The sequence below is a fragment of the Apodemus sylvaticus genome, chromosome 23 (genome assembly GCF_947179515.1).
Source record: "Apodemus sylvaticus chromosome 23, mApoSyl1.1, whole genome shotgun sequence".
In the NCBI taxonomy this organism is placed as follows: Eukaryota; Metazoa; Chordata; class Mammalia; order Rodentia; family Muridae; genus Apodemus; species Apodemus sylvaticus.
In genome coordinates this window covers 7,039,199-7,067,168 of record NC_067494.1, presented here as the reverse complement: position 1 = coordinate 7,067,168, position 27,970 = coordinate 7,039,199, and the positions used below count along the sequence as shown (strand labels likewise).

The following is a 27,970-nucleotide window of genomic DNA, read 5'->3' as shown; positions in this document are numbered from 1 at the left end:
AGGGAACCCTGAAGGTCAGCTAGGGTTCATCACCTGGATAAACTACGCCTGGTGACTTAGGATTTCTAAAGGTTAAAAGCTGTTTACCTTTCCTTCTCTATTAGACTTTATAATGTCCCTCAAATACATCTATCACAGATCAATTTCCTGAGTTTGTTGAGTTGACTATTGGAATGCATACAGAACATTCATCTGTATTTTTTAAAAGTAGCAACTGACGGTGCCATTCTGATTATGAAATAACTCATTTCAGAAGACAAATTACACACTTCCAGACGAGGGAATGTGCCGAGATAATATGCCAGCTTACGTGATTTTAAATTTAAAATCTTTTCAACAAAGAAAGCTATTTAAAATGTAAAAGTCATATGTAATGTTGGTAATTAGGTGCAATATGTTTACATAAAGTTTGTAAAGAGGAAATTATACACGTCGTGGTGCTAGACTACTGTGGAAATTAAGAGTGAAGTACTGATTATAATGAATTATCAGAGAAATGAGGGAATCTACTGCTGCATATACTTTAAAAGACATAACTTTGGAGAATAATGCTAAAAAATGTGTTTTTAAAATCGGTTGCTATATGAAGCTATAAATCAGTTATATTGAAAAGACACAGTTGTGGAGAAAGTATTAGCAGAAGAAGAAATACAGGACAGATATACCATATTATAAATAATCATTTGCAGTTAGATGGATATTGCACAGTTTTACTGTCTTCCCTCCTACTGGCCCATATTTCTCATTTTAAATAATAGACATGAATTGTTTTTATACTAATGTTATGAAGATCATACACATTCAAGAAATAAGGAAATCACTGTGTATCAGTTTAAATATAATTTTTTTTAAACTTTAGTATCATCAGCGTATGTGTGTATTTGACACATATGTGACTGCAGGTGCAAACACGTCTTTGCACACAAGTGGATGTCAGAGGTTCAGACACCTTGGTTCAGCAGTGTCCTTCCACTGTAGGATCCAGAAAGTGAACTCAGGTTCTCAAACACCCACAGGAAGCACTGTTGCCTGCGGCACCATCTCGCTGGCCCCAGTTATGGATTTCTAAAGTCCTGGTAACTAAAAAGGAATCAGGTAGTCCGATCACTAGCGGATCAGGGCACTACATCGTACAAATGGCAAAGGAACTGGGCGAGTCCTTGCAGAAGAAGACCAAAAGCAAGCAGAGTCAGCAGAGAATCCCCAGGATTGCTCCCGAGAATCCGAGATCATGGCTGACTTTTTGGCTTGCTCAGAGCACAAAGACAACCAGAGGGGCACATACAATATGAAAGAATCTGATAAATATTTTGTCGAACGTCCAAACATATAAAAACATAAGAATACTTCAGAATTGTTTTTCTTTGATTCTGCTGTGATAGCCACGATCGATGTAGGGCCTCTGAGTGGCACAGGCTTACTGTCTCAAGGCGGGCACTGGGCTGGCGAGACCCTTGGTAACATTTAATGCTATCACTTTTTAAATTCACCCAATGTTGGTCATGAAAAAGCACTGGTTTGTTTGTTTGTTTGTTTGTTTGTTTATTGCTTCCAATAGGTAATTATTTAGTCCTTGACTTAAGTGTGTATATCATGTATGAAGAAAATGATCGCGGTTCTGGGGTATAATGAAGCTGGTTTTCACATGCAGACTCAGTATAGACTGTGCACCTTAGATCCTCTCTGATGGCTTTTGCATTTGCTGATATGGGAGGCAGTGACTTCTTAATTACAATGCCAACTCAACAATGAAGAGGAACAAGATACTGTTCGCCAGTTTCAATGTCACATTGAACTATAATATCAAGTGTAGGTTCCTATAATTTTCTCTCCAACATTACATGGGCATAAATATTGATTCCTAAAATTATAGACATTTATAAAGACCCAATTACTATTTGAGTGACTATTTTGTTACTATCTAGGGAATAAAAATGGAAAACAATAAAACAAGAAGTGCCTAATGAATGGTATATACATCATAGCTCATGTCAGACAGTATTTGGACTCATAATATTATTTTAGCAGAAAGTACTCCAAAATGACCTTCCTCCTGTTTTGAGTTTTGTTGTCTGATCCAGTTATAAAAAGAAAATCTAAATATTGAACATAACATGTGCCCATATTTCTAAACAAACACTCGTTAGCAAGGCTTTAATGTTTAATTACATAACTGCATGATTCACATTGATTCACTGTCTTACAGTGAATCAAAGGATTCCTGCCACCCTGGATCCCAGAGATGTATAAAGTAGAGGATAAATTATTAGAGATAGCGGTAACATGAAAGAAAATAATATATGAGAGAATAAAACCAGGAGGAACAGAATAAAATAAAGGAAATAAGAAATTCTATAGGGAATATTCAGGAAACACTTATTTTTTTATTAGCAAGACAAGTAATAAAAAAATAAATGTTTATTTCTGACTTGAGGATAGAGAAGAATTTCATTCATCTTTATATATCCTATGTATTTAATAGTACTATTTATTCATTTAGTAGTTTCTCAAAAAAATAAATTTAATATTAATGAAGCAATGAAAATATAAACATGTTTAATATGCCAAATACACAAGTACTTTATAATGAATCTCTTAGGCATACCATAATTTCCTTGATATTGGGAATAAAATGATCAACTATAATTATAGAGTAAACATTAAGTCAACTAAAAATTAAGATCTAAATTTGAAAGGCACTAAATCTGTTCAAGTAAACCAATATGTTTTGTGTCCAATGGAATGCTATGCACCCATTAAAATCTAAGGAAATTCCCTTGTGACAGTTGGTCACAGCCTTAGAGATATCAGCCAGGCGCAAAAAGACACAAGCCACATGATCTCACCTGTGTGGCATCTAGTGTTGGCCTCATAGAGATAGACTGGTCATTATTAGAGCTGTGGTTAAAGACAAATGAGGAGATGTAGGTAAAAAGATACAATTACATCACACAGCAGGGTGAGGCCTCCACCTGTCCTCAAGGAACTGTGGTTGATAGTAGCCCGCTTTGCCCTCCTGAGATACTGTGCAAAGAGTTGGCTAGACGATTAATAAGTGAGGGCTCCATGCATGATATGCATGTTTGAAATTGTTAACGAATTAACAGAAAAAAAAATAGAATCTGACAGTCATCACAATACTGCCTCAGAGGAGCTAGCATTTTATTGTAGGAGTCAGCTAGTTCTCACAAGAGGATGATGTAAGAGAGTAAACCTCCCCTCTGTCCTCACCCTCTTTTATCTTTATCACATGATTTCATTCTCTTACACGTTCCCACTCTGATGTCATCGGTTCACTGAACTTTAGAACACTGTATTGATGTTACCATCTAATATTGGAATTTCAGTCTCCAAAGTTGTGAAACAAATAAGATGCATTTCTTTAGATATTCCTTAGCCCTGGGCATTTCATTCCACTAATAGAGAATGAACTAATTGGAGATTAAAACTTAAATAGAGATGAAGGAGTTATAAAACAACTACAGAAAACAAAAAGGAAGAATGCCACACACATGGTCACATGATTTTCTTTGTAAGATATGTCATAAAAAACACAAGTGTCAAAAAGGGGGGAACAAAGGAGAGTACTGAAAACTAAAAATCTGTGTAGAATAGGAAGAGATGAACAGAATTGCTTATTGAATGGGAGGAAATATTTGTAAGCCATATGCTAATTACTGAATAAAGGAGTTCAGAAATCCAAATAATGAGAAAATAACAAATAAAATTGAACAAAGTGGGTGTGTCTCCAAAGAGGAGGAAGGTTAACAGATTTTATGTAAATCATTCACAATATCATTAACCACCATGGAAATGCCAAGCAAAGCCACAAACTATTACATCACACTTATTAGAATTGTACCTAAAATGCTCGTTATGTTTACAAGTTTGAGTTTGTCAAGTAAAAATAAGGAAACTTAGAAGCTAGGTTGTATGTTCTAAGAACTGCATGTACTATAAAAATTTGACCAGCGAAGGACAACCCATGTTCTAGAAAACAAAATCCTAGTGACAGATTACTGCCTGGATAACAACAGACTGAGATCTAATTCCCCAAATCTCACTCAATGATGTCTTCTCCTAATGTGAGTTTCAAGCATACCGTTTGAACCTAATTAATAAACATCATACAAAATATTTATATTCACACAGATATTTAAGTATACCTACAGGCAGACACAAACACACACATACACACACAGAGTAAGAAAGAAAGAGAAAGGGGGGGAGAGAAAGAGAGATTGAGATTTCTTTGTGTTCTCTGTTTAACTTTCCTTTATCTGTGTCAATATGCTTTATTAATTTGTAATATCTGTATCATAATTACTATAGATTTCTAGTTCTATTGCTGTGTCAGGACATGGAGAGGATACCAGTGTTTAATAGCCACTAACTGTATACAAGGTATAAGACGGACAACTGGTGTTTAATAGTCATTAACTCTATACAAAGCACCAACTATATGAAAATCACAGAATACATGGAAAATTAAAGTTTCTGTTCACTAAGGGAGCTTGTTGACAGCTTTAATTTTAAATCTAGAGACAATGTGTTCTGAAAAGTAGACATCAAACATTGTCTTTACCAGGCAAAAAATGCAGAGAAAGTGTAGTGGCTATTCCTGGTTGTCAACTTGACTATATCTGGAATGAACTACAATCTAGAATTGGAAGGCTCACCTATGATCCTAATCTGGAGGCTCTGAGATATAAGTTTTTGACCTGGATCTTGGCATGGAGATCTTGAAGCATAGTGGCTATGAATTTCAGAAGATTAAGACAAGGAGATCTCCGAGTTCAAGATCATCTGGGATTAAAGGCATGGAGGCACACACCTTTAATCTGGGCCACACCCTCTGTTGGAGACCCACATGCCTGTAATCTGGGCCACACCCTCTGTTGGAGACCTACAGCCTTTAATCTGGGCTACACCCTCTGCTGGAGATCTATATAAGGACATTGGAAGAAGAAAGATTTACTCACTCTTCCTTGCCTGCTTGCCTCATGGGACTGAGAAACTGCTAGATCCTTGGACTTCCACCCACAGCTGCTGCTGCCCATTGTTGGGGAGTTGGACTATAGACTGTAAGTCATCGACAAATTCCCTAACTATATAGAGACTACCCATACATTCTGTGACTCTAGAGAACCCAAACTAATGCAGAAAGGATCCACCAAGTAGGTGCTTTACAAGGAGAAGAGAGAATCTCAGACCTCTCCAGATCTACCTGGGAACTGTAGATGCTGGGATAGCACTGGAAGCTTCCATCCTAGGCCAAGAGAAAAGTCATGTGTAGCCTGATATATTAAGTTAAGCAGGGTGTCTTTCCTACCTCAGACCATAACTAGTAAACTGTTGGAGGCCCCCAACATATTTTTCCAGTGGTTAAAGAAAAATATAGAGTAATAAGTATACATTTTATGTGTATGTTACTCAAGTTAAATTTGAATTTTTACCAAAGGACTGGTCATTCTTTATAAGATTACACTGAGAGAGGAGGGAAGGTCACTGGGGAATTAGAAATAGGATGGAGATCTGTTGAGAAGAAGATCAAAGAGGCTACCATCTCAGCAGAGAAAATTTTCACCTACAGGATGGCCACCCTTCTCTGCCTTTACCAGTCTGGCTCTATGGGTATTTCTTGTTCCTTCATTTTCTACGGTTATTTCTTACTTCTTATACAGAGGAGAAAGAAGCGGAGAATTAATCCACAGAATCTGGAACACAAAGGCACCTGGGAACAAGGAGGGTCTTCCATGACAAACAAAAGATACCTCTCTGCTGTCTATTGTTCCTTCCTGTAGAGTGCCCCCCACCCCGAACCCTCTGGAGGAAGAACAGAAGGTGTCCTTTAAGGAAAGCAAATGAATGACAAGCAAATATCCCTTCATACTTAGAACAATTGTGGGTAGAGATCTAAATCATCTCACATCACCCAACACATTTGGGACCCACTGCCACGTTCACTGACATGAACCAGAACAGAAGCTGTTAGGATGACTGCATCACGAAAGGGCAAATGCCAAAGGATACAGATAGGGAATGCTCCGACATTGGATAAATAAAACCTTGGGTATGGTGAGCTGTTACGGAAGCACAACTCACTCATCACAGCGGTAATTAAGCCTATAACACCCCATGCAAGGATGGATGAAACCCACACATCTGCAGAATAGATGAAAAACAATTTTTTAAATATCTAGAAGTCATTGTTCCCCAGGGTGTGATCTCAGAGGTGAGAAGTGTAAATTCTGGGGATTGTAACGTGAAATCATCAGTCCCACCTTTAAAATACACAGATATACAAACGTGCATGCATCACGAGGTTACAGGAAGTAGAGAAACTGCTTCCAGGCTCATTTTAGTCTTACTTTCTGAATCAAAAAGAAAGAAACAAGAACCCTAAAAGCATAAAAACAAAACAAAACCAAAAAACCCAAAACTAATCTTAAATTTTTCCTCCACATTTTTACTTTCATTAAAACCTTTGACTAGATATTTCAAGCGTACAGAGAAGAGAAACGCAGACATTCCCACTCTCGTCCTCCATATCAGAAACAGGATCTTCCAGAGTCCTAAGTACTCCATGTTTCCAAACATTTGATAATGTTTTATAAAAATGTCCTTATGTCTATTAAAAAGATTGTCCTATATGCAAAAAAGGGATGGAGGGAGGGAGGGGGCAGGGGGGCAGGAAGACAGGAGGGTGGGAAGGCAAGAAGGCAGGAGGGCAGGAGGGAAGGAGGGCAGGAGGGAGGGAGGGAAGGAAGGAAGGAAGGAAGGAAGGGAGGGAGGGAGGGAGGGAGGGAGGGAAGGGAGGGAGGGAAGGAAGGAAGGAAGGAAGGAAGGAAGGAAGGAAGGAACTCTTAGAAAAGTTGGAAAAGTAGCTGAGATGTCAAGAGAAAACACTGCTCTTGCAGAAGCCTGGTGTTTGGATCCCAGCACCCATGGCTAGGCAGTGGGCAAGCACCTTGCAACTGCAGCTCCAGACTGCCCTCTTCTGGCCTCTGCAGGAACCTGCACCTACACAGCACTCCTTCACAGGGATGTGTGCACATGCACAACACAAAATTGAAAATAAACCTTAAAAACAACAACAACAACCATTACTGTTAGCCCTTTGAGTTTTGCATTCAAGGATTTTTTTCAGTTTTATAAATTAAGCTGTGGCTCCTTGATATCTCTCTCTGTGCTTTGTTTTGTTTGTGGGGTTCTTGAATTAATGGTAAACTTTAACATTTGTCTGGAGATAAATTATGAACTACTGATTTGCTTCATTTGATAGAATTCATTGGAAGTCGATTTTGCATTTGAGATAATCTTGCTCTAGACTTATTTTCCACTTCATTTGAGTATTTAAAGTATATAGCTGCCGTGGGACTCTAGGGTATTCTTGCTCTGTTTCGAATCTGCATGGTCTCTAGTAGCTAGAGGCTTTTTATTTCTAATCCTGCCCCTGTGTTTCCTTAACACTGTCTGCCTTCTCTGTTGATGTGCTGCCCATTTGTCTGAAGAATCATCTTCTATTTTGTTAATTCTAATGGTTTTTTTCTCCTGTGCCATTAATTTCAGCTTTTGTTTTTAGTTCTTCCTTTGAAGTGCCTTGAACGGATGGAACCTTAGATTTAATTAGTTTTCATTTCTATCTTTTCACATCTTTCAGTAATTACCAGTTTATTTGCACTCCATAATTAAGTTACTTTTTTTCTGGGCTAAGTATTTGGTGGTTTCAAATTATTCTGTACCCTTTGACTCTTGAAATATTTGGAAGAGTGTTTTAAATTTTGAACTTATATTTACCTGTCTTTTGTATGTGTAAATACTTGTGTGGATGCCACTTGTGTGTCCTGTGTTGTCCTATGAAGGCCAAAAGAAATCCTAAATTTGGATGCCGAGGAACTCCTTGCTGAGTGTCTATAGCATCCCACAACTAGGCATAGTCATGCCTAGGTGAGATGGAGAGATCCACTTATTGGCATATGGCATGATCCTGATCAGATATTTCATATGGGGAAGACGGCGTGTTTGTGTTTTTTCCCACAGAATGCTGCAGGAGCATGCTAGCTGCCAGAGTGATTGGTGTGGCATGCTGAAGATAATGCTGACCTGTGAGCTTGTTGCGAGCCCCGACAGTGGTGACAGGAAAGCTGTACTGGGTGTGTAGTCTTGACCCACTTTTGCTTGCCTATGTCCCAGATTAGATCAACTGCCTTGCTTCAAGCTTTTAGAACTTGTGGGGCAGAGAACATGGAGACTGTGGTGGGAGAATTGACTTCTGATGATGCCCAAGTAGCCTTAGTTTCTGTTGCTTGCCCTTGCCTCATGCCTTCTCTATATATCTGGTGTTAGCTCACATTGCTGTCGTTAACTGTGGCTTGTCTCTCCCGTAAGCCTATGTGTCAGCACTCCTGGGAGACCGGCTCTCTCTGATCTAGAGTTTGGGTCTGATCCTGTGCCATAGCACAGGGTCAGCTCTGGGTGCAGATGGAATCTAGAAGGATCCTGTCCCTGGCTGTTCCTTGGTTCCTGTGTTTTGAAGACTCTGGGCTGGTCCCGCTAGGAATTTGAGCGCAAGTGGTGGTATTATCTGTGCTCTCTGGTATGTCAGCATTCCTGGAAGACAGACCCTCTCCTGGCGGGATTTGGGTATGAGAGATTGGCCCAGGGTCAGATCTTGGGCACAGAAGGAAACTGGAAGGCTCTATGGTACTTCTTAAACTGCAAGTCTACATTCTATGCTTGACCTGTCAGTTTAAAGAGGCACTCACTGCAGACAGAATAAGTTTTCTCATTTTGGCATGTGTGTCTCTATTTATTCTTTGTCTCTTCTTTCAAGACCTCATGAATTCCCCATGCTTGAGTTTTACTATTCTCTTCCTTTACTCTAATGAGGTTTCTTTTTTTTCAATTATATTCTTTTTTTATATTTTTATTTTCCATATTCTTTGTTTACATTCCAAATGATTTCCCCTTTCCCAGACCCCCCCTCCTCATACATCCTATAAACCTTCTTTTCTCCACCCATTCCACCCATTCTCCAATCACCTCTCTCCCTTTTCTCTGTCCTGATACTGCCCTCCAACACTAGATCAATCCTTTCCAGGATCAGGACCCTCTCCATACTTCTTCATGGGAGTCATTTGTTATGCTATTTGTGCCTTGGGTATTCAGAGATTGCATTCCATGTGTATTCTTCTGTGATTGGGTTACCTCACTTAGGATGATATTTTCCAGATCAAACTATTTGCCTAAAAATTTTGTGAATTCATTGTTTCTAATTGCTGAGTAGTATTCCATTGAGTAAATATACCACATTTTCTGTATCCATTCCTCCTTTGAGGGACATCTGGGTTCTTTCCAGCTTCTGGCTATAAGGCTGCTATGAACATAATGGAGCATGCAGGGGAATCCTTTGGGTATATGCCCAGGAGAGGTATAGCAGGGTCCTCTGGAAGTGTCATGTCCAGTTTTCTGAGGAACCGCCAGACTGATTTCCAGAGTGGTTGTACCAATTTGCAACCCCACCAGCAGTGGAGGAGTGTTCCTCTTTCTCCACATCCTCGCCAACACCTGCTGTCTCCTGAGTTTTTGACCTTAGCCATTCTGACTGGTGTAAGGTGAAATCTCAGGGTTGTTTTGATTTGCATTTCCCTAATGACTAATGATGTTGAGCACTTCTTAAGGTGCCTCTCGGCCATCAGAATTTCTTCAGGTGAAAATTCTTTGTTTAGATCTGTACCCCATTTTTTAATAGGGTTATTTGGTTCCCTGGGGTCTAACTTCTTGAGTTATTTGTATATATTGGATATTAGCCCTCTATCAGATGTAGGGTTGGTGAATATCCTTTTCCAATTTGTTGGTTGCCGTTTTGTCCTTTTAACAATGTCCTTTGCCTTACAGAAACTTTGTAATTTTATGAGGTCCCATTTGTCAATTCTTGATCTTAGAGCATAGGCTATTGGTGTTCTGTTCAGGAACTTTTCCCCTGTGCCCATATTCTCAAGGGTCTTCCCCAGTTTCTTTTCTATTAGTTATAGTGTGTCTGGTTTTACGTGGATGTCCTTGATACACTTGGAGTGGAGTTTAGAACATGGAGATAAGAATGGATCAATTCTCATTCTTCTGCATGCTGACCTCCAATTGAACCAGCACCATTTGTTGAAAAGGCTATCTTTTTTCCATTGGATGTTTTTGGCTCCTTTGTCGAAGATCAAGTGACCATAGGCGTGTGGATTCATTTCTGGGTCTTCAATTCTATTCCATTGGTCCACTTGTCTGTCACTGTGCCAATACCATGCAATTTTTAACACTATTGCTCCGCAGTATTGCTTGAATTCAGGGATACTGATTCCCCCAGAATTTGTTTTGTTGTTGAGAATAGTTTTAGCTACCCTGGGGTTTTTGTTATTCCAGATGATTTTGAGGATTGCTTTTTCTAACACTGTGAAGAACTGAGTTGGGATTTTGATGGGGATTGCATTGAATCTGTAGATTGCTTTTGGCAAGATGGCCATTTTAACTATATTAATCCTGCCAATCCATGAGCATAGCAGATTTTTCCATTTTCTGAGGTCTTCTTCAATTTCCTTCTTCAGAGACCTGAAGTTCCTGTCATATAGATCTTTCACTTGTTTGGTTAGAGTCACACCAAGATACTTTATATTGTTTGTGGCTATTGTGAAGGGTGTCATTTCCCTAACTTCTTTCTCAGCCTGCTTATCCTTTGAGTATAGGAAGGCAACTGATTTGCTTGAGTTGATTTTATAACCAGCCACTTTGCTAAAGTTGTTTATCAGCTGTAGGAGTTATGAATATTGATGCAAAAATACTTAATGAAAGTCTTGCCAAACAAATCCAAGGACACATCAAAACGATCATCCACCATGATCAAGTAGGCTTCATCCCTGGGATGCAGGGATGGTTTAATATAAGGAAATCCATCAATGCAATCCACTACATAAATAAACTCAAAGAAAAAAACCATATGATCATCTCATTAGATGCAGAAAAATCATTTGACAAAATTCAGCATCCTTTCATGCTAAAAGTCTTGAAAAGAACAGGAATTCAAGTCCCATACCTAAATATCATTAAAGCAATATACAGCAAACCGGTAGCCAACATCAAACTAAACGGAGAGAAACTCGAAGCAATCCCACTAAAATCAGGGACTAGACAAGGCTGCCCTCTCTCTCCATATCTTTTCAATATAGTACTTGAAGTTCTAGCTAGAGCAAGTAGACAACATAAGGAGGTCAAGGGGATACAAATTGGAAAGGAAGAAGTCAAATTATCACTATTTGCAGATGACATGATAGTATACTCAAGTGACCTGAAAACTTCCACCAATGAGGTTTCTTTTTGTTCCCTAATAATTCCTTCTCCAAATTCTAAGGCAATGTATGTTTGCTGCTATTAACAATGTGTTTCTACACTTTTTTTTCTTATCAGTTTCCCCGGTTTATCTTTTCAGTCTTGCATTTCCAGTGTTTCCACATCCTCATAGGTCAGTGGTATTTTGTGTAAACACTTACGGTTTTAATCCAATATGAAAATCATCCTAACCTGGCTGAACATTTTAGTCACGTTGCAACTTGTGTAATAGCCTGTTTGTTCTCAATTTTTTTTTTGGTTCTTTCTTTATTCCCAGTCTTCCATATGGCTAGATTTGAGCACTACCCCATTCTGATCAGTGGTCTTTCTGACTCACATGTGTTCAGGACATGCACAGTGTGGTGAGAGCTGGAATGTTCCTCTCCCTCTCTAAAAGGACAGCTCTGCCTTCTGTGAAGTGTGGTATTAGCTACAAGGAGGACTAAGTCGACACCTTGCACATTGGATATAAAACACAGAACTGACTTGAGTCTAGGCATTGAAATTTCTAGAATTATTGATGACAACTAGTGAAAGCTGTTCTGACTTACATATTTGGACTAACTAAATTCTCTCATATTTTAATCATCTATAGACATATGCACATATAGACATATGTTCATATGAATATGATGGTTTTCCATTTGTGTCTATCTTGCCTTTTATGGCATAGACTGAAGATTTTCCTTCTGAACACATTGTGATGGCTGTTCTGGTTCTCCATGTGGGGCTAGGCTATGGTCCCACATTCTGATTCAAAGATACTCTATTTCTGGTTCACAAACTGTGGTTTATGGAATGTGAGTTCCACTGAAAATGGGAGAGCATTAAAAGGTCTCTGAGTGTGCACCGAGCATGTAAATGTGGATCCAGGCATGCCTGGGATCACGTGCACTCTGCGCTCTGCACAGTGGCACTCACTGCAGCCTTGACACATCAAGTCCACATTTTGCACTATGGATTCCGATACAAGACAGTACATCAGCAGTTCAGCACCATTCAGACTTGAGACTGTTGTATGTTACAAATTGCAGGGAATTGATTATGCATGCATTTTCTGCTCTCTTATAGAAACATAATGCTTTAATTACAGAAAAGGAAATATTTTCATACTGTCAGCATGATTGTATCCCATTATTATGTTTTTATTATGTTAGAGTGATTGGCTTTAAAACCTGCCACTTCAATTGCTAACTTGAATTGCATAAAACATCATTATGTAAAATTTTGTTTAGGACAGGGGCAGAATTTTCAATAAATCTCACAGGTTGATAAACACATTTTTGTCATTTTGAGGACGTGTTTATGTGAAGTAGTGTTCTTAGCATTGCCAAGTACAAAATCAAAATATTATCTCTGAAAAAAATGTTGGAAGTTTTCTATGTTTTGCTATGTTAAATATTGAGTCAAAATTTGTCCATGTAAAATTAAACAAGAACATAAATCTCATTATTATATAAATTGTTTAAAGTTTGTATGAATCATAACATTATATGTATATGAGACTATTTAAGTATGTTTTACTTTTAGCTAATTATATATAATTCATATATATCAGATATAATGTGAATATATCAATAATTGCTATCAATGTATATGTTTTACACATCTATTAATTGGAGATCTATAAAACTTTCTCAAGGTAAACGGGATAAAGAAAAGTTTAATAAGTACTAGTTTAGATGTTGTTATAATTTTATTTTTAATTGTAATTACATTTTAATTCAGTTGATTTTACATAAAACAGATCAGTTTCCTTAATGCAGTGAGCCTTAAGCTAAGAGTGGAAGCAAGATTGCCCATGTAAAATAAACAATTTCATAATTTCTTAAAAGACAAGACAGGTTCATTTATGAAGATTTTTTTCCCATCTCCCTTAGAGTCAAGATGGCAGAATGCTTTTTTCTTGGGCCTCTAGCCTGCTGGTCTGACCCACAGTCCCAGAACTTGCCAGCTTCCACAAATTTATGAATTAATTCTTTATAATCTTTTACTGGAGCCAGGCCTGAGCCATGTTTGTATCTAGGAGAATTGTATACGCAATGGTGTCGCATACCATATGGGCTCCTATGCTGTCACAGGTACTGCATTCTGTGTGACTCATGAAGCTGCTGACACGAGCAAAGACCTACATTTCTCAGAACAGTAAATGCTGTGAATCTATTCCTAAATCTAATCGATTCTATTTCCCTGAAGAAATCTAGTGCTATTTTTATGCATTTAAAAACATTTTCAATATTATATTTAACAAAGTTTATGCTTTATAAAGGTTGGAGGCGGTCAGCTCTTTCACCACCGTCTTCCCCCAAATCCAAGAACCCCAAAACCTTCTGAGTGCCCATTCGTCTCCTTTCCCTCTCTCCTCAAATATTTCAGTCCTTCCTTTTACAATCTGTGCATTGCTAATTACTATCACTATGCCTTTTCACAACACTTCCTTAGACGTCTACACATCTATTAATTTTTTTCTCTGTATGTCTTAGTTCCCATCCTCAATTTGTGCAAGTTTAGTGAGTAAAGTAAATTCATCACACATGGATTTTTCCCTCACTTGTCTACCATATTACACTGTCACAAACACAATTTGTTTCTCAGACATTTGAACCTAAAACAAGGAAAACGTTCTTTGGAGTTTTTGCAGCTTTTATTCTCCTCATATTAGTAAATAACCACTAGTAAGTTGCTTACAAAAGTCACTTCATTTATATATCAGGACACAATGTCAACATTTGACTTTTAATGCATTGCATATAAAGACTTTTTTTTTATATAAAGCCTTCATATTTTCTTCTGTTTTTTGTCAATCTCTTGTATTGCTCATAGCATTTTAAAAAGACTTATTTATTTATACACTTTATTTATATTTGTGATTTGTCTGTATGTACATTTGCACACCAGAAAAGGGCATTGAATTTCACGGGACTATAATTTTAGATTGTCGCAAGCCATAGTGTTGGTTCTGGGAACTGAACTCAGGACCTCTTGAAGAGCAACTAATGCCTATAACCACTGAACACTCTCGCAAGCTTTGGAACATTCTTTACTAGCCTTGATTAGTGTTTTATGAGACAACACATATATTTTGAATTGCTCATACTTTTCCTGTATTTTGTATTTATCATAGAAATGCTTGCTAAATACCCTGCAAGAGACTTTTAGGATCATTTTTTCCCACAGTATATGAGCTAGTGCAGAAATGAACACCTTGGTGTTGAAGAACTTAGAAGAAAACTGTACTATGTCTGGGAACTGAAGGCTAGTGGCATGGTTATGCATCAAACTGACTCAACATTGGTGTCCAGCTAGAACGTTGCCACTCGGTTTGTCTAGGAGGATGCTTTAGGACCATCGTAAAGAAGGCACCCCAGAAGGATCTACGTATCAGCCAACTTCCTAATGGCTTGAAGAGAATCAAAAATGGAAGAAGGAAAGTGATCCCTTTCTCATGCCTTCACACTTGCACTGTAACATCTAAGTACGAGGTCTATGGCCCTAAGCCTGTGAGTCTCTTATGTTCAAGAAAATGTTTTGCTCAGTGGCAAAGCAAAGATAATGTCAATATAACTTTTACATGTCATGGTTTATTCATACTTCATAAATATCCAATCTGTGTTTTCCTCCAAAGTGTCTGATATAGTTGTATATTCTTTGTAAAATGACTGTTTGTAACATTGTATTTAGCAAGGAATTTCCCATGAGGCATTTCTTCACTTACTAAAGTAGTCTGAGGGACACACTGCAAAAATGCTTCACACAATGCTACTTTACATATGAAAAGCTATGCATGAATTTTTGCTATAACTGGAGGAAAAATCATCAAGGTACATACATAACCTAGAAACTCAAAGCTCTAAAATATTAGTTCCACAAATACTTTCAAAAATGAAAAAATACAGGGGGTCTTTCTGTATAGTCAGTCTATAGACTTTAGAAATACCTGTTCTGATGTGTCGTATAAAAGTGCACTTGAACTTCCTCTGGTTTCCTTCTGCACCCGGAGCTGGTCCTGTGCCACAGTGCGCCATACCCAAATACTGCCTGGAGAGAGCTGGCCTCCCAGGAGTGCTGGCACACTACTGAGCACAGGTAAGACCACCACCTCTGTTCAAATTCCTGGCCCAAGAGGGACCAGACCAGAGTCATCAGGACACAGGAAGAAAGGAACAGCCAGGGACAGGATCCTAGAAGTTTCCATCTGCACCCTGGAGCTGACCCTGTGTCATAGCTTTCAATACCTTCATAACACTGAAAATTAATTTCAAAAAAATTTGACTAGCTATCAACCTAGAGCCAAGCAAAGAGCTCAACAGAAGAACTGGTAAAGAAAATGTGGTCCTTGTACACAGTGAAAGTTTTCAGACACGAAGAAGAATGAAGTTAAGATGTCAGTGAGAAAATAGATATAATGATGTTAAGTGAGCCCGTGCACGAAAGACAAATGTTGTATGTTTTCTGTGATTCTCAGCGCCTAGGTGGTTTTTATAGTGATACATAAATCATGTATGAACATATGAAGTTAAAGTCGAATTGAGAGACTGTCTGGAAACAAAGAAGACAATTGGGAGAGGGAGGGTGAGAAGTAGAAGGGTTGGGGATGGGTGGCATGCTCAGTGTACATTAAAGAGAAATGATAAGACTTTCATTGTAGCACATGGTTCCCGTTTCTTACCAGGACTGTAGCCTGCTGGGCGAGCTCCCTGGCTTCTCCCGCCACTTTCTCAGCTTCATCAATAGAGTCTTTAATATTACTGTAAGCTCTGAAGGCTGCCGTGGCATTGAAAGAGATGTTCTTAGCCTCATCCAGGATTCTGTCAGATTAGACCGAGAAAAGAACTTTAGAAAGGAATTAGCACTCAAATAAAGAACAGTCAAGTCATAATAAGTCCAGCTTCAAAGGGATCATGGTCAATATAACCGGAATAATTCCAAGCCCTATTGAGGTGTCTACTGATTGTATTGTACTGTATCGTTCCATTGAAACTTACATCCCTCAAGGCATGCTGTGAATAGACAACATGTCTTTAATTTTTTTTATTTTATTTTTTATTTCTTTGTTTTTCCCCTCTTCTTCCTATCATCCTGCTTCTTTCTTCATGCATGTGTATGTGTGTGTGTGTCTGTGTGTGTATGTGTGTACACAGACACAGACACACACACATGTGTACAGCTTGACAGAGTCCGTTCTCTCTTACCTTGTAGGTTTTATAGACTTAATTCCTATTATTAGAGAATTTGGGCTCTGTGTCAAGCATCTTTACCCACTGAGTCACCTTGGTAGCCCCAACCAATATATCTTAAAGATCTTGACAGCCTGCAGAATCTGTGACTAGGCAAGTGCGTGCAGGACAACAGTACTTCCTGTTACTTGTTAAGTACAACACAGTTCCCAGAGCACTTGCACCTCATTAATCATATGAATTTTACAATGTCTTCAGAATAGGCAGACTTCCCAGAAAGCATAAAGAGATCACGGAAAAATCAAATCATGACTAATACATCCCTAATGGAATATTTGGAACCTGGGTCTGCTGATTACTGGCCACTGGTTCCTCTACTACTCTTTGCTCTAGATTGGGAAAAGTTTATGGGGAAAAAAACCCTAATTGTACATGAGTTGCCAAGTTTTCAAACAGTAAGTCTTTCGTTCTATATCAATGATTATCAAAGATGAGAGAACACAGACTTGCTTGTAGTACATATTAAATAGATTTATTTTGGAAAATTATTCCTAGGATAAATAGCTCTTGTGGTTTTGTTTTGTTTTGTTGTTGTTTGTTTTGTTGTTGTTGCTTTTTTTGTGTGCCAGTCACAAAAGCATAAAGTGGTGATTCTCAGTCTCTGGGTCATGACCCTTTTGGGGAGGAGTATCAAAAAATCCTTTCTCAGGGGTCACATAGAAGATAAATCCTGCATACTAGATATTTATACTATGGTTTATAACAGTAGCAAAATTATAGTTATGAAGTAGCAATGAAATAATTTTTTGGTTGGGGGTCACCACAATTTGAGAACCTTTATGAAAGGGTCACAGCATTGGGAAGGTTGAGAAATCACTAAGCTAGGGGAAGTAATCACACCTAGAATATTATTTAATGAACAAACCCTGCTCTCCAGTTTTGTTTTGTTTTGTTTTGTTTTGTTTGAGGTTTTCAAATTCTTTTTTTTTATTGAATATCTTCATTTACATTGCCAATGGTAAAACCTTTCCCGATATCCCCCTCCCCTAAGACCCCTAACCCTTCCCTCCTCCTTTCCCCTGCCTCCACTTATATGCCCCTCCACCCAACATACTCCCATCCCCCCTCCTCGGTTTCCCTTTGTTGGGGCTTCTGTTGAGCCAAGAACCAAGGACCATTCCTCCCACTGATGCCCAACAAGGCCTTCCTCTGCCGCATTTTTGGCTGGAACCATGTGTGCCCCTTGGTTGATAGTTTAGTCCTTGGGGGTCTTGGGGCGTCTGGGTGGCTGAAATCATTGTTCTTCCCATAGGGCTGTAAACCCCTTCAGCCCCTCTGGACCATCCTCCAGTTCCTCCATAGCAGACCCCATGCCCAGTCCAATGGTTGGCTGCTAGCATCTGCCTCTGTATGTGTAAGGTTCTGGCAGGGCCCCTCCGGAGACAACCATGGCATGCTCCTTTTGGTATGCACTTCTTGTCATCCATAAAAGTGCTGGGGTTTGGTGACTGTTTATAGGATGAATCCCCAGGTAGGGCTCCAGTTTCCTATCTCTTTATGGGATAATCCCAACTATGGTGAGCTGTTATTTATTTCATTTCTTTTTCTTTTGAATGGGGTTTCTTATAGCCCAGGCTGGCTGTGAGCACACTGCAGTTGAGGTTAGCTTTGAACTTGTGTCCCCGTGCAACCGTTTTCCAAGTGCTGGGGTCACAAGTGTGCACCATCAACTCAACAGTCATTTCAGAGAAGGGCACGTAGTTTCTAACCAGAGTGACGAGAATGAAAGGCTATGCAGAAGGCTATACATTCAGAGGCACTTTTAAACAACGAAACGATTAGGTTCCATTAGACATATAAACTTGAAATTTGCAGCACAATGAGTTTGTGTATTATTTAAAATGCTAATAAGACAACCCCCCCATGCTTTCTAGTAGAGAAAAGAACACAGTGCTGTATGGGTAGCCTGAGGCCGTGTTCATTTCCTAACCAGGCACAGTTGAATTCACTTTTAACTGGGACTTGTGATGCTTTTTCAGGAGTTCTTTGCTACATTCTCCTAATTAGGATCTTCCATAGAAAAGCCATGTGGCGGCTCTTTTGTTCATAATTACAGAAATCAAGACTTGAAAGTGATTTTCTGCCCTTTCTGCTTGTCTAAACTTTTGGATGAGCGTCAAGCTAGGCAGACATTTCCAACAACAAGTGTCATACCCATCAAGCACAGCAGACGAGTCGTTCAGCTGAGCAGCATGGCTCTCAGCCTGGGACACCTTCTCAGCAAGCCTTCTGTCCTTTATTTCCTGGGCGAGGTCATCTATTTTGTCGCTCAGCTCCTCAGACATTGGCGGCAACTTAGTTTTAATGTCGTTGACATACTGATGGAGAGAGAAGATATAACATGAAGAGCCACCCAGGCCTCCTTGAACTTGTTAGCTTCTCTAGGGAATACAATCACACATGGCTAGATTTTCTGCCTTTAGAAAACTGTTAATCTACCAGCAGCAAAGAAAATAGAGAATTGCATGAAGCCAATTTATATTGAAATGTCTGTTAGTTTTTATAAGATTACTTCCTAGCAATGAATGAACAAGTGATGATCATCAGAACCTTTTAGATTATTTGGGTCTCTATTCCTGAACATCCCCATGCATGAACAGCTATGTCAAAGGTTTATTTACAGATTTTTATTTCTCTTTTAACTACTGTTATATGAGATAATGACAGATGGTGAGTATTAGCCTAGGGACAAAGAATGACCCGGTTACCACTTTAAATAAAAAGCAAGTATCCCAAAGGCCAGTTCTAATAAGAGAACTGTTGCCAGTAGGTGGGTACCACAACATGATATTTCAATAATATATTCTCACACAGAAACAAATCAAGGCTCTTGTTTCTGTTGCTGAGCTTGTTGCCAGACTATGAGGGGAAATGTGTCATTATCTTCGTTCTCTTAATTCCATCTGTATTGAATACTTACATCTATGACTGAGTTGATTTCGCCCGCTAGCCGGTTGGCTTCATCAAGTATGTCATTGCCCTCCTTTAAAGTCTTCTCTATTTCTCGTTTGCTTCCCTCAATAGCCTCCTTCTTTGTCTGTGCGAAGAAAAAGATTACAACAGTGTCTATGTACAATCCTTCCCTACTGTGTATTCTTATTTCATCTGAGTAGTCTGAACAAATGGTTTGCAAACATGGTGTGTGTAGCCAGACAACAATCTAACTTACCTGGTCAACTCTCTTAAGAATTCTTCAACATGGAGCACATGTAAGTCATTTTTTTCTTAAATTTGAGAGTCATCCAGGCAAAAAGAATAGCAATATGATAGTTGCTAGAGAATTAAAAGAACTACTAAAGCAAAGTGGGATAAGCATCTTCAGTACAATGCTTGTATAGGATGTGTGCTATTGACATCTAGCGTGCCAGACGAAACTGGAAGTATATATTCCGTTCCAGTATCTATGTAGAATAGTTATATTGTGAGCATAAACAGACTTTAGTGGAAAATATAAGATTCAAAAGATAGATTTTTAGGAGAATTTAGAGAAAACACTTTTCAAGGAGGAGGAGGAAGAAGAGGAGGAAAAAGAGGAAGAGGATAAGGAGGAGGAGGAAAAGAATAATCTATCAGCTGAAAGAAGGAAACTAGTGGACTATTTCATAAGATGGGAACACACTAAAGTCTCTGTGGAACTTACAGCTTGTCTCACAGCTATGTGAAACTCATTCCTAGTCTAGATGAGGAAAATCAATGGGAGAAAATTACTGCCAATGCCTTCATATGGAGTTTGCCTTTACCTATTATTTTGTTTTTACTTCAAAATCATGCATATCCTTCTAATCCTCATTCTCCTTACATGTTTGTGAAAATAATTACAGTGCTTGTCTCTGGCCTTTATCTGCTCTTCAAATAAATACTGATAATAGTTTATATTCATGGAGTTTTCCAAGATGTGCAGAGCAGCCTGTAAGTCTTTGCCCTTTGATTCTATGAGTTCCAAGTTTATCACTGCAATGAGCAGGAAACTGAGTCACTGCAGTGCTGTGGTCTTAGCACTTGCGTCTCCATCAAATATTTATGTTGAGGTTCAAAACTCCAATGTGTTTGTATTAGGAGGTAACACCTTTGGGAGGTGATGACAACCGGCAATAAAAACCTCATAAATGGGGCCAGTGGCCCCATGAAAGAGACCCAGGGGATCTTATTCATCCTTCTACCATGTAAAGACACATCAAAGAGATGCATTTGTGAGCTAGCAAACAAGCCTTTATGAGTCACCAATCCTCCAGCACCTTGATATTGGATTGTCTACTCCCTGTTCCCTAGACTGTGTATTATACATTTATTTCACTTCTAAGCCAGAGAGCCCTGGTGACTTTGTGATAGCAGCCAGAATAGAGTAAGACATTAACTAGTCTACTCTAGGAACCAGAGAGTATAGTGTAGCTGAAAGTAGGACTGAAAAAATAGTTCAACAGTTAAGAGCACTGAGTGGTTTTGCAGATGACTCAATTTCCATTTCCAGCAAGAGCATGGTGGCTTGAAACCATTTGCAACTACAATTCCAAGGTATCTAATGCCTCTTATGACATCTCTGGGCTCAGGAATGCACGTGGTACACATATATACATTCAAACATGCACACATTCATATAAAATAAACACAACTTTTAAAGTGTAACTCTGATATACCTAACAGGTTGGACTGTGACAGGACCATGTCTTCGATTATAGAAATCATGATTCTTAGTTGCATGGGGTGAGTGCTAATTTCATATCTTCTTTTCCTAATCTTACCATCTGCCCCTTTACCATGCACCCAGTATACATGCTTTCTCAGTCCCCTCTACCACATGTTCCTTGGCCCTTTGGCTCTGCTCCTCTTTTTATTTTATGCTCACGGCCAGTGCCCTGCCTATCTACCTGAAACAACACCCATGTTCATCCCAACCACTATGCACATATTAGGCAGTACGAACACCAGCACAGCATACCTGAAATGAATCCCAGCTTAGTAATCTACAAAATTCTGCCCAAGCAGTGTGTCCTCTTACAAATTGCATAGTTTCTCACTACTCAAAGTGAGGCTCATGGAGCAGCAGCCTTGGCCTCACCAAGAAGCTTGTTAGGAATGCATCATCTCATTATTTTCTGGGATGGACTGACTCAGAACCAACATTATAACAAGAATTTGGGCTTCTGTGAAATCAGATAGAAAAGACGTGGCGTATAACTGCCAGGCACAGGGAAATCCTGAGTGAGTGTTAACCATTATGTTGATGATTTTGTTCGTAGTACTCTCTTTTCTGTATTATTGTGTGTATGTGTGTCCATGTGTGAATGTATGTAAGTGTATGAGAGTGTTGTAAATATATATGCATCTGTGTATGAGTATGTGAATGTATGTATGATTGTGTGTATGTGTGCGAGTACATGTGAGTGGTCTGAATAAGTATGTGTGAAAGTGGTATGAATAAGTATGTAGTTGTGTATGCGTGTGTAAATATGTCAGTGTATTATGATTGTGTCTGATAGTAAGTGGAGTGAAGTGTAAGTTTTGTGAATATGTATGTAGGTGTATGCAAGACTGTAAGTGAGTGAGTGTATGTATGATTGTGTGTGAGGAGTGGTGTGAATATGTGTGAGAATATATGTGTATAAGTGTGTGAAGATATGAGTGTATGTGTGATTGTATGAGTGTGTGAGTGTATGAGTGGTGTGAATATGTATATAAGTGTGTTGTGTGTGTGATTGTGAGTATGTGAGTGTAAGTGTCAGTGTCCATCTGAGTGTTGGCTCATATGTGTGGTGTACGTATGTATATTGTTAGGCGGGTAAGGGCATATCTGCAAGTAGATGCATGTATACATACGTACATGCACATATGCTGGCAACAGATATCCTTCCCGGTCCCTCCCCATCTTACTTTTGACACAGTGTCTGTCACTGTGAGCTCTATTACACAGAGCTCAAGGATGCATCTTGCTGACTAGCTGAGGAGATGCAGGGATCTGCCTGTCTCTACACCCAATCTCTGGGGCTACAGACGTGGGCTGCTGAATAAAAGATCTAAACTCAGCTCCTTGGGCTTATGTTGGAGGCACTTTGTCAACTGAGTCACATTCTAAGTGATTTTGAATTTTATTCTGTTGGGTATTCACTCAATATAAAAATAAAAATGGCTGTTGCTTTTGTGCTTTGAGCTTCAGTAAAGTTTCTTTTATGAATATGGGTGACTGCATTTGGAGCACAGGTGTTCGGAATTGAGACTACATCTTGGTAGATTTTTCCTTTGATGAGTATCTTTTTTGATAACTTTTGGTTGAAAGTCAATATTATTCAATATTTGAATGGCTATTCCAACTTGTTTCTTGGGACCATTTGCTTAGAAAATTTTTCCAGCCCTTTATTCTGAGGTAGTGTCTTTGACACTGAGATATGTTTCCTGTATGCAGCAAAATGCTGTTTAAGTATCCAGTCTATTAGTCTATGGCTTTTTATTAGAGAATTAAGTCCATTGATGTTGAGAGATATTAAGGAATAGTGATTGCTGATTCCTGTTATTTTTGTTGTTAGAAGTGCAATTATGTTTGTATGGCTATCTTCTTTTAGGTTTGTTGAAAGATTACTTTCTTGCTTTTTTTAGGGTGTAGTTTCCCACTTTGTGTTGGTATTTGCCATCTATTATCCATTAAAGGGTTGTATTTGTGGAAATATATTGTGTAAATTTGGTTTTGTCATGGAATATATTGGCTTTTCCATCTATAGTAATTGGGAGTTTTGCTGGATATAGTACCATGGGCTGGCATTTGTGTTCTCTTAGAATCTGTATAACATCTGCCCAGGTTCTTCTAGCTTTCATAGTCTCTGTTGAGAAGTCTGGTGTAATTTGGATAGGTCTGCCTTTATATGTTACTTGACCTTTTCCCCTTACTGCTTTTAATATTCTTTGTTTTGTGTATTTTATGTTTTGACTATTATGTGACAGGAGAACTTTCTTTTCTGGTTCAGTCTATTTGGAGTTCTGTAGGCTTCTTTTATGTTCACAGGCATCTTTTTCTTTAGGTTAGGGACGTTTTCTTCTATAATTTTGTTGAAGATATTTATTGGCCTTTTAAGTTGGGAATCTTTGCTCTCTTCTATACCTATTATCCTTAGGTTTGGTCTTCTTATTGTGTCCTAGATTTCCTGGATATTTGGGTTAGGACCCTTTTGTATTTTGCATTTTCTTTGACTATTGTGTGTCAATGTTTTCTATAGTATCTTCTGCACCTGATATTCTCTCTTCTATCTCTTGTATTCTGCTGGTGATGGACTCCTGATCTCTTTCCTGGTTTTCTATCTCCAGGGTTGTCTCCCTTTGTGATTTCTTTATTAATTCTATTTCCATTTTTAGATCCTGGATGTTTTTTTTTTTCAATTCCTTCACCTGTTTGTTTGTATTTTCCTGTAATTCTTTAAAGGATTTTTGTATTTCCTCTTGAAGGGCTTCTACCTGTTTATCTGTGTTCTCCTGTATTTCTTTAAGGGGGTTATGTCCTTCTTAAAGTTCTCTATCATCATCATGACTTTAAATCAGAGTCTTTCTTTTCTGTGTGTTGTAGTATCCAATGCTCACTGTGGCGGGAGAACTGGGTTCTGACGATGCCAAGTAGCCTTAGTTTTTGTTGCTTGCCCTTATCTCACACCATCTGGATATCTCTGGTGTTAGCTGGTGTTTCTGTCTCTGTGGTTTTCCTTCCTGCAAGCCTGTGTGTCAGTACTCCTGATAGACCAGCTGTCTACTGGCAGTATTGGGGTATGGAGCGCTGTGTCACAAGATCAGCTCTGGGGACAAATGGAAACAGGAAGGATCCTGTCCCTGGCTCCTCTTCAGTTCTGTCCCTGAGGTCTTTGGGTACGTCCCGCAGAGCAGAAGTGGTGGTCTTACGTGTGCTCACAGGTGTGTCTGCACTCCTGGCCAGTTCTCTTCCTGCAGTATTTAGGTATGGAGCACTATGGCACAGAATCAGCTCTTGGTGCTGTGGTACAGGATCAGCTCCAGTCACAGATGGAAACTAGAAGGATCATATATACTTTCTAATCGGTACCATGAATACATTCTTTACAACAGTGTGGATCCCACAGAGAAAGTCTTCTGCATAACTGTCTCTCTAGTACCTCTAAGAACTTCCTCAATGAATGGTTTGGAATGAACAAGTGAAGGTGAAGTTTTGTTGTGACACAGATAACTGAGGTACTCTGGAAGATTCAGTGGAATATTTGATGTGTCAATGCCTCTTCTTTGACAACAAATGCAGAACTTTCAGTGTCCCTGATTTCTGACCACATTTTGCTTTCAAGAGTCTGAAATTCTTTATATAATAGCCATTCAAACCTTCACTCTTATATAAACTTATGTAAAGTGATAGTGTACACAGAAGTTCAAAAGTGCTCTTTTGATTGTGGCTTCTTTGTATTAATGCACTAAGGTCATTTAAAATAATACACCAAATCAGAGGAAGAGCTATTTCTGTGGATATGTTAACCAAAAACTTATTTCAGTTTCAGTTTCAAAAAAACTGGAGAATATGTGTATATAGTTTTAACTGGGTCTGTTAGCAAGCCATCTTCAATATAAGGTCACTATGTTCTTTATCATACTAAAGCAAATGAAGATATAGACAGTAAAGAACTTTTAAAGGGACCTAATTTTTCAGATTAGATGATATACTCTAGCTTTGAAACAAGGAAATATGGAAATTTTGAATTTTGGGAGAAAACATTGATCTCTGTTTTCTTTGTGACATTCTTTTTATTGATTTACGAAAATGTGTTGTTGTATTTGTGCTGAACATCATTTGCAGCTCTGCGGATACAACCAGAATAAAGATATACTTCTCATGACTCCTCTGGAAGAGAACAAAGGCCACATGTACCACTAATGCACAGAAGTGAAACATTTAGTAAATGAGTCTCTCTCTCTTTTCCCTTCTCTCTTTCCCTTTTTCACTCCTTCCTTTCATAAGGTTCCCATCTTTTCTCCACTGTTAGCTCCCTGCCATGATTCTCTGCTCTGCCATAGATCACAAATGGTGAAGCAACTGGCCATGGACCAAGACCTCTGCCAGTTGAATCTAAATAACCTTTTCCTCATCATTTTTTTTTATTTTGTATTTGTTCTGTTGCAGCAATTGAGAGATACCTAACACAAGAGGGAAAACTCACAGCATTAATGAGTGTGTTGTCTTAGGTCATCATGAGATTAGTGTTATAAAGATAAATAAAAAGGAATGGATAAAGATTGATGCAAGTTATAGAATACCCAAGACATGGAATTCAGAGTATGTAAGAGACCAAAGAGGAAGGCTCATATAGATAGATATAATTCTTTAAAATTAATCCAGTGATACGAGGGAACTCATGAAGTCATACTCCTAAGGAGTTACTGGCAACTACTGGCTACCGTGGGAGGGAAAAAATCAGTTTTCTTTAGGAATTTAGGCCCTGGTAGGTTACCCTAACTTCAGGGGATGACCCTTTAACTATGGACATATTTAAAATGGATGTTTAAAGCCACATCATTATTAAACCCACTGTTTACAAATCTGTCTGGCTAGTAAGTGAATCTAAGAAATCTCAGGATGTGGTTAGGTTACCAGGTAACATCCTAGAAGAGCCTGTGCAGATTCTTCAGGGAATCCCAAAGACTATGGATAAACTCTGTTTAATGAATTCTCCAGTTGACTTTTGTTAAACAGTGTGAGTGTGTGTGTGTGTGTGTGTGTGTGTGTGTGTGTGTGTGTGTGTGTGTATGTGTGTCTGTGTCTATGTATGTATGTTTCTATATGTATGTATACTTATGTAAATGTGCATGTGAAGGTCAAAGGGCATAGAGTCAATCCTCTCCTACCACAAAAGCTCTAGAAATTAAACTCAGTTTATCAGGCTTTGGTATAAGGGCTCTTCCCCACTGAGCAATCTCAAATGGCCCCAGGTGACAATTTTTAAAGGCTAGTTTAACATCAATCTTAGTAGCCCTGTCAACCTAAATTATACATAATTTATTCATGATAATTTACACAAGTCATCTCTTTTATCCAGCAAGTATTTAAATAAGCATCTATTTAAGCACAGTATCTGATATAAAAATACTCAAATGAGGACTTGGAACTCCAGGGCTCACTGCATAGGCCCCAAGCCTCTCCCATAGTGCCTGAAAAGTACAGTTCTGGGTTTTACTCACCACCAGTGTGAGGAGCAGCTGGAATTTCTATTCAGAGTGCCACTATAACTGCTCTCAAAATAACTCCCGAATACCTAGTATGCTTTCCACACAGGGAATTATAATTTCTTAAACTGTTTCCATAAAGTAGAGAGCTAACTCTGTAAGTTATTGCACTGGGGTGTCATGGGGCTGAGTATGTCATGACACAGCCTGTGATAGCACAGCCTTTGCACTTCCTGCCTCTCCAGACAGTGCTTTCTCTTGACTATAGCTAGTGTGTCTGTGGTCCCAGGTTTGTTAAGATTAGATACATGATTTAGAGTGAAAGTCGTCTACCTCTGCTGCCTACCACTGTGACAAGGCTAAATCCCAGATTGGAGACTGTTTTCTCCAATTTTCTTTTATTTGACTGTCCTTAGACCTAAACGAAAACAGTTCAAATAAAAGAGCAAAAACTAAAACTTGTGGTTATTTAGTTCTCTGTCAGTGACATTCAACAAACATTTTAAAGATCTTGTGCAATGCTGGACTACTGAATTATTGAGGACTTCTACATTAGCAGAGCTATGGGTTTCCTGTAGTACTTAGATCTTCTAAGAAGACAACAGAAAGGGGTGGGCTGTAGAAGGAGAGGAAGGTGTTTAAGTACCAACAACAATTGTCTACACTAAATATAGTATCAGGGAACGTAAGCATTAACTATGTTATGATCAAGGAAGACACTGAAAACAATAAGAGAAAGGAAAAGGTAATGGAGGAGGAAAGGAGGGAGGAAGAGATGGAGGAGGAAAGGGAGGAGAAAGGGATGGGGAGATGGTGAAAATAACCTAATTTTTTATTTTAAGCTTAATGGCACTCCAGGAAATGGTGACTGCTCTCTGTGAGGAAAAGGAGGGAAAATAAGCCAGACTCATCAGTCACACTTGTCCCTTTGAAAATTTCTTGTCCATAAATTCATTCTAGAGAAGGTAGGGAAGTTCCTCCAGCTCTCATCTCTCTGGTTTCTCATAAGCTCAGCTCCCTTACAAGTGGAGGGAACTGAACTGGTTGCTGGCAACTGGGTCTCTGTACTGAGCCTGTGGAGGGGGACAGTAAATCACAAAACTGTATGGTCCTGGGGTTGAGCCATCCGTTGTGCAAGTTCCATTATAATGACTCACTGTAGACTGGGGAACGGATTGACCCCATATGGATTTCTAGGTGGTAACTTG

General features: G+C 38.8%; 1 protein-coding gene across 1 annotated transcript in view; it reads right to left on the bottom strand.

Moving 5' to 3' along the window:
- Lama2 (laminin subunit alpha 2) overlaps nt 1–27,970 on the bottom strand; it is a 606,823-nt gene that overhangs the window by 95,904 nt on the left and 482,949 nt on the right. Inside the window, 3 exon segments of the mRNA XM_052169299.1 lie at nt 16,043–16,181; nt 18,765–18,928; nt 19,531–19,647. Of these exon segments, the coding sequence (XP_052025259.1) occupies nt 16,043–16,181; nt 18,765–18,928; nt 19,531–19,647 (420 nt within the window).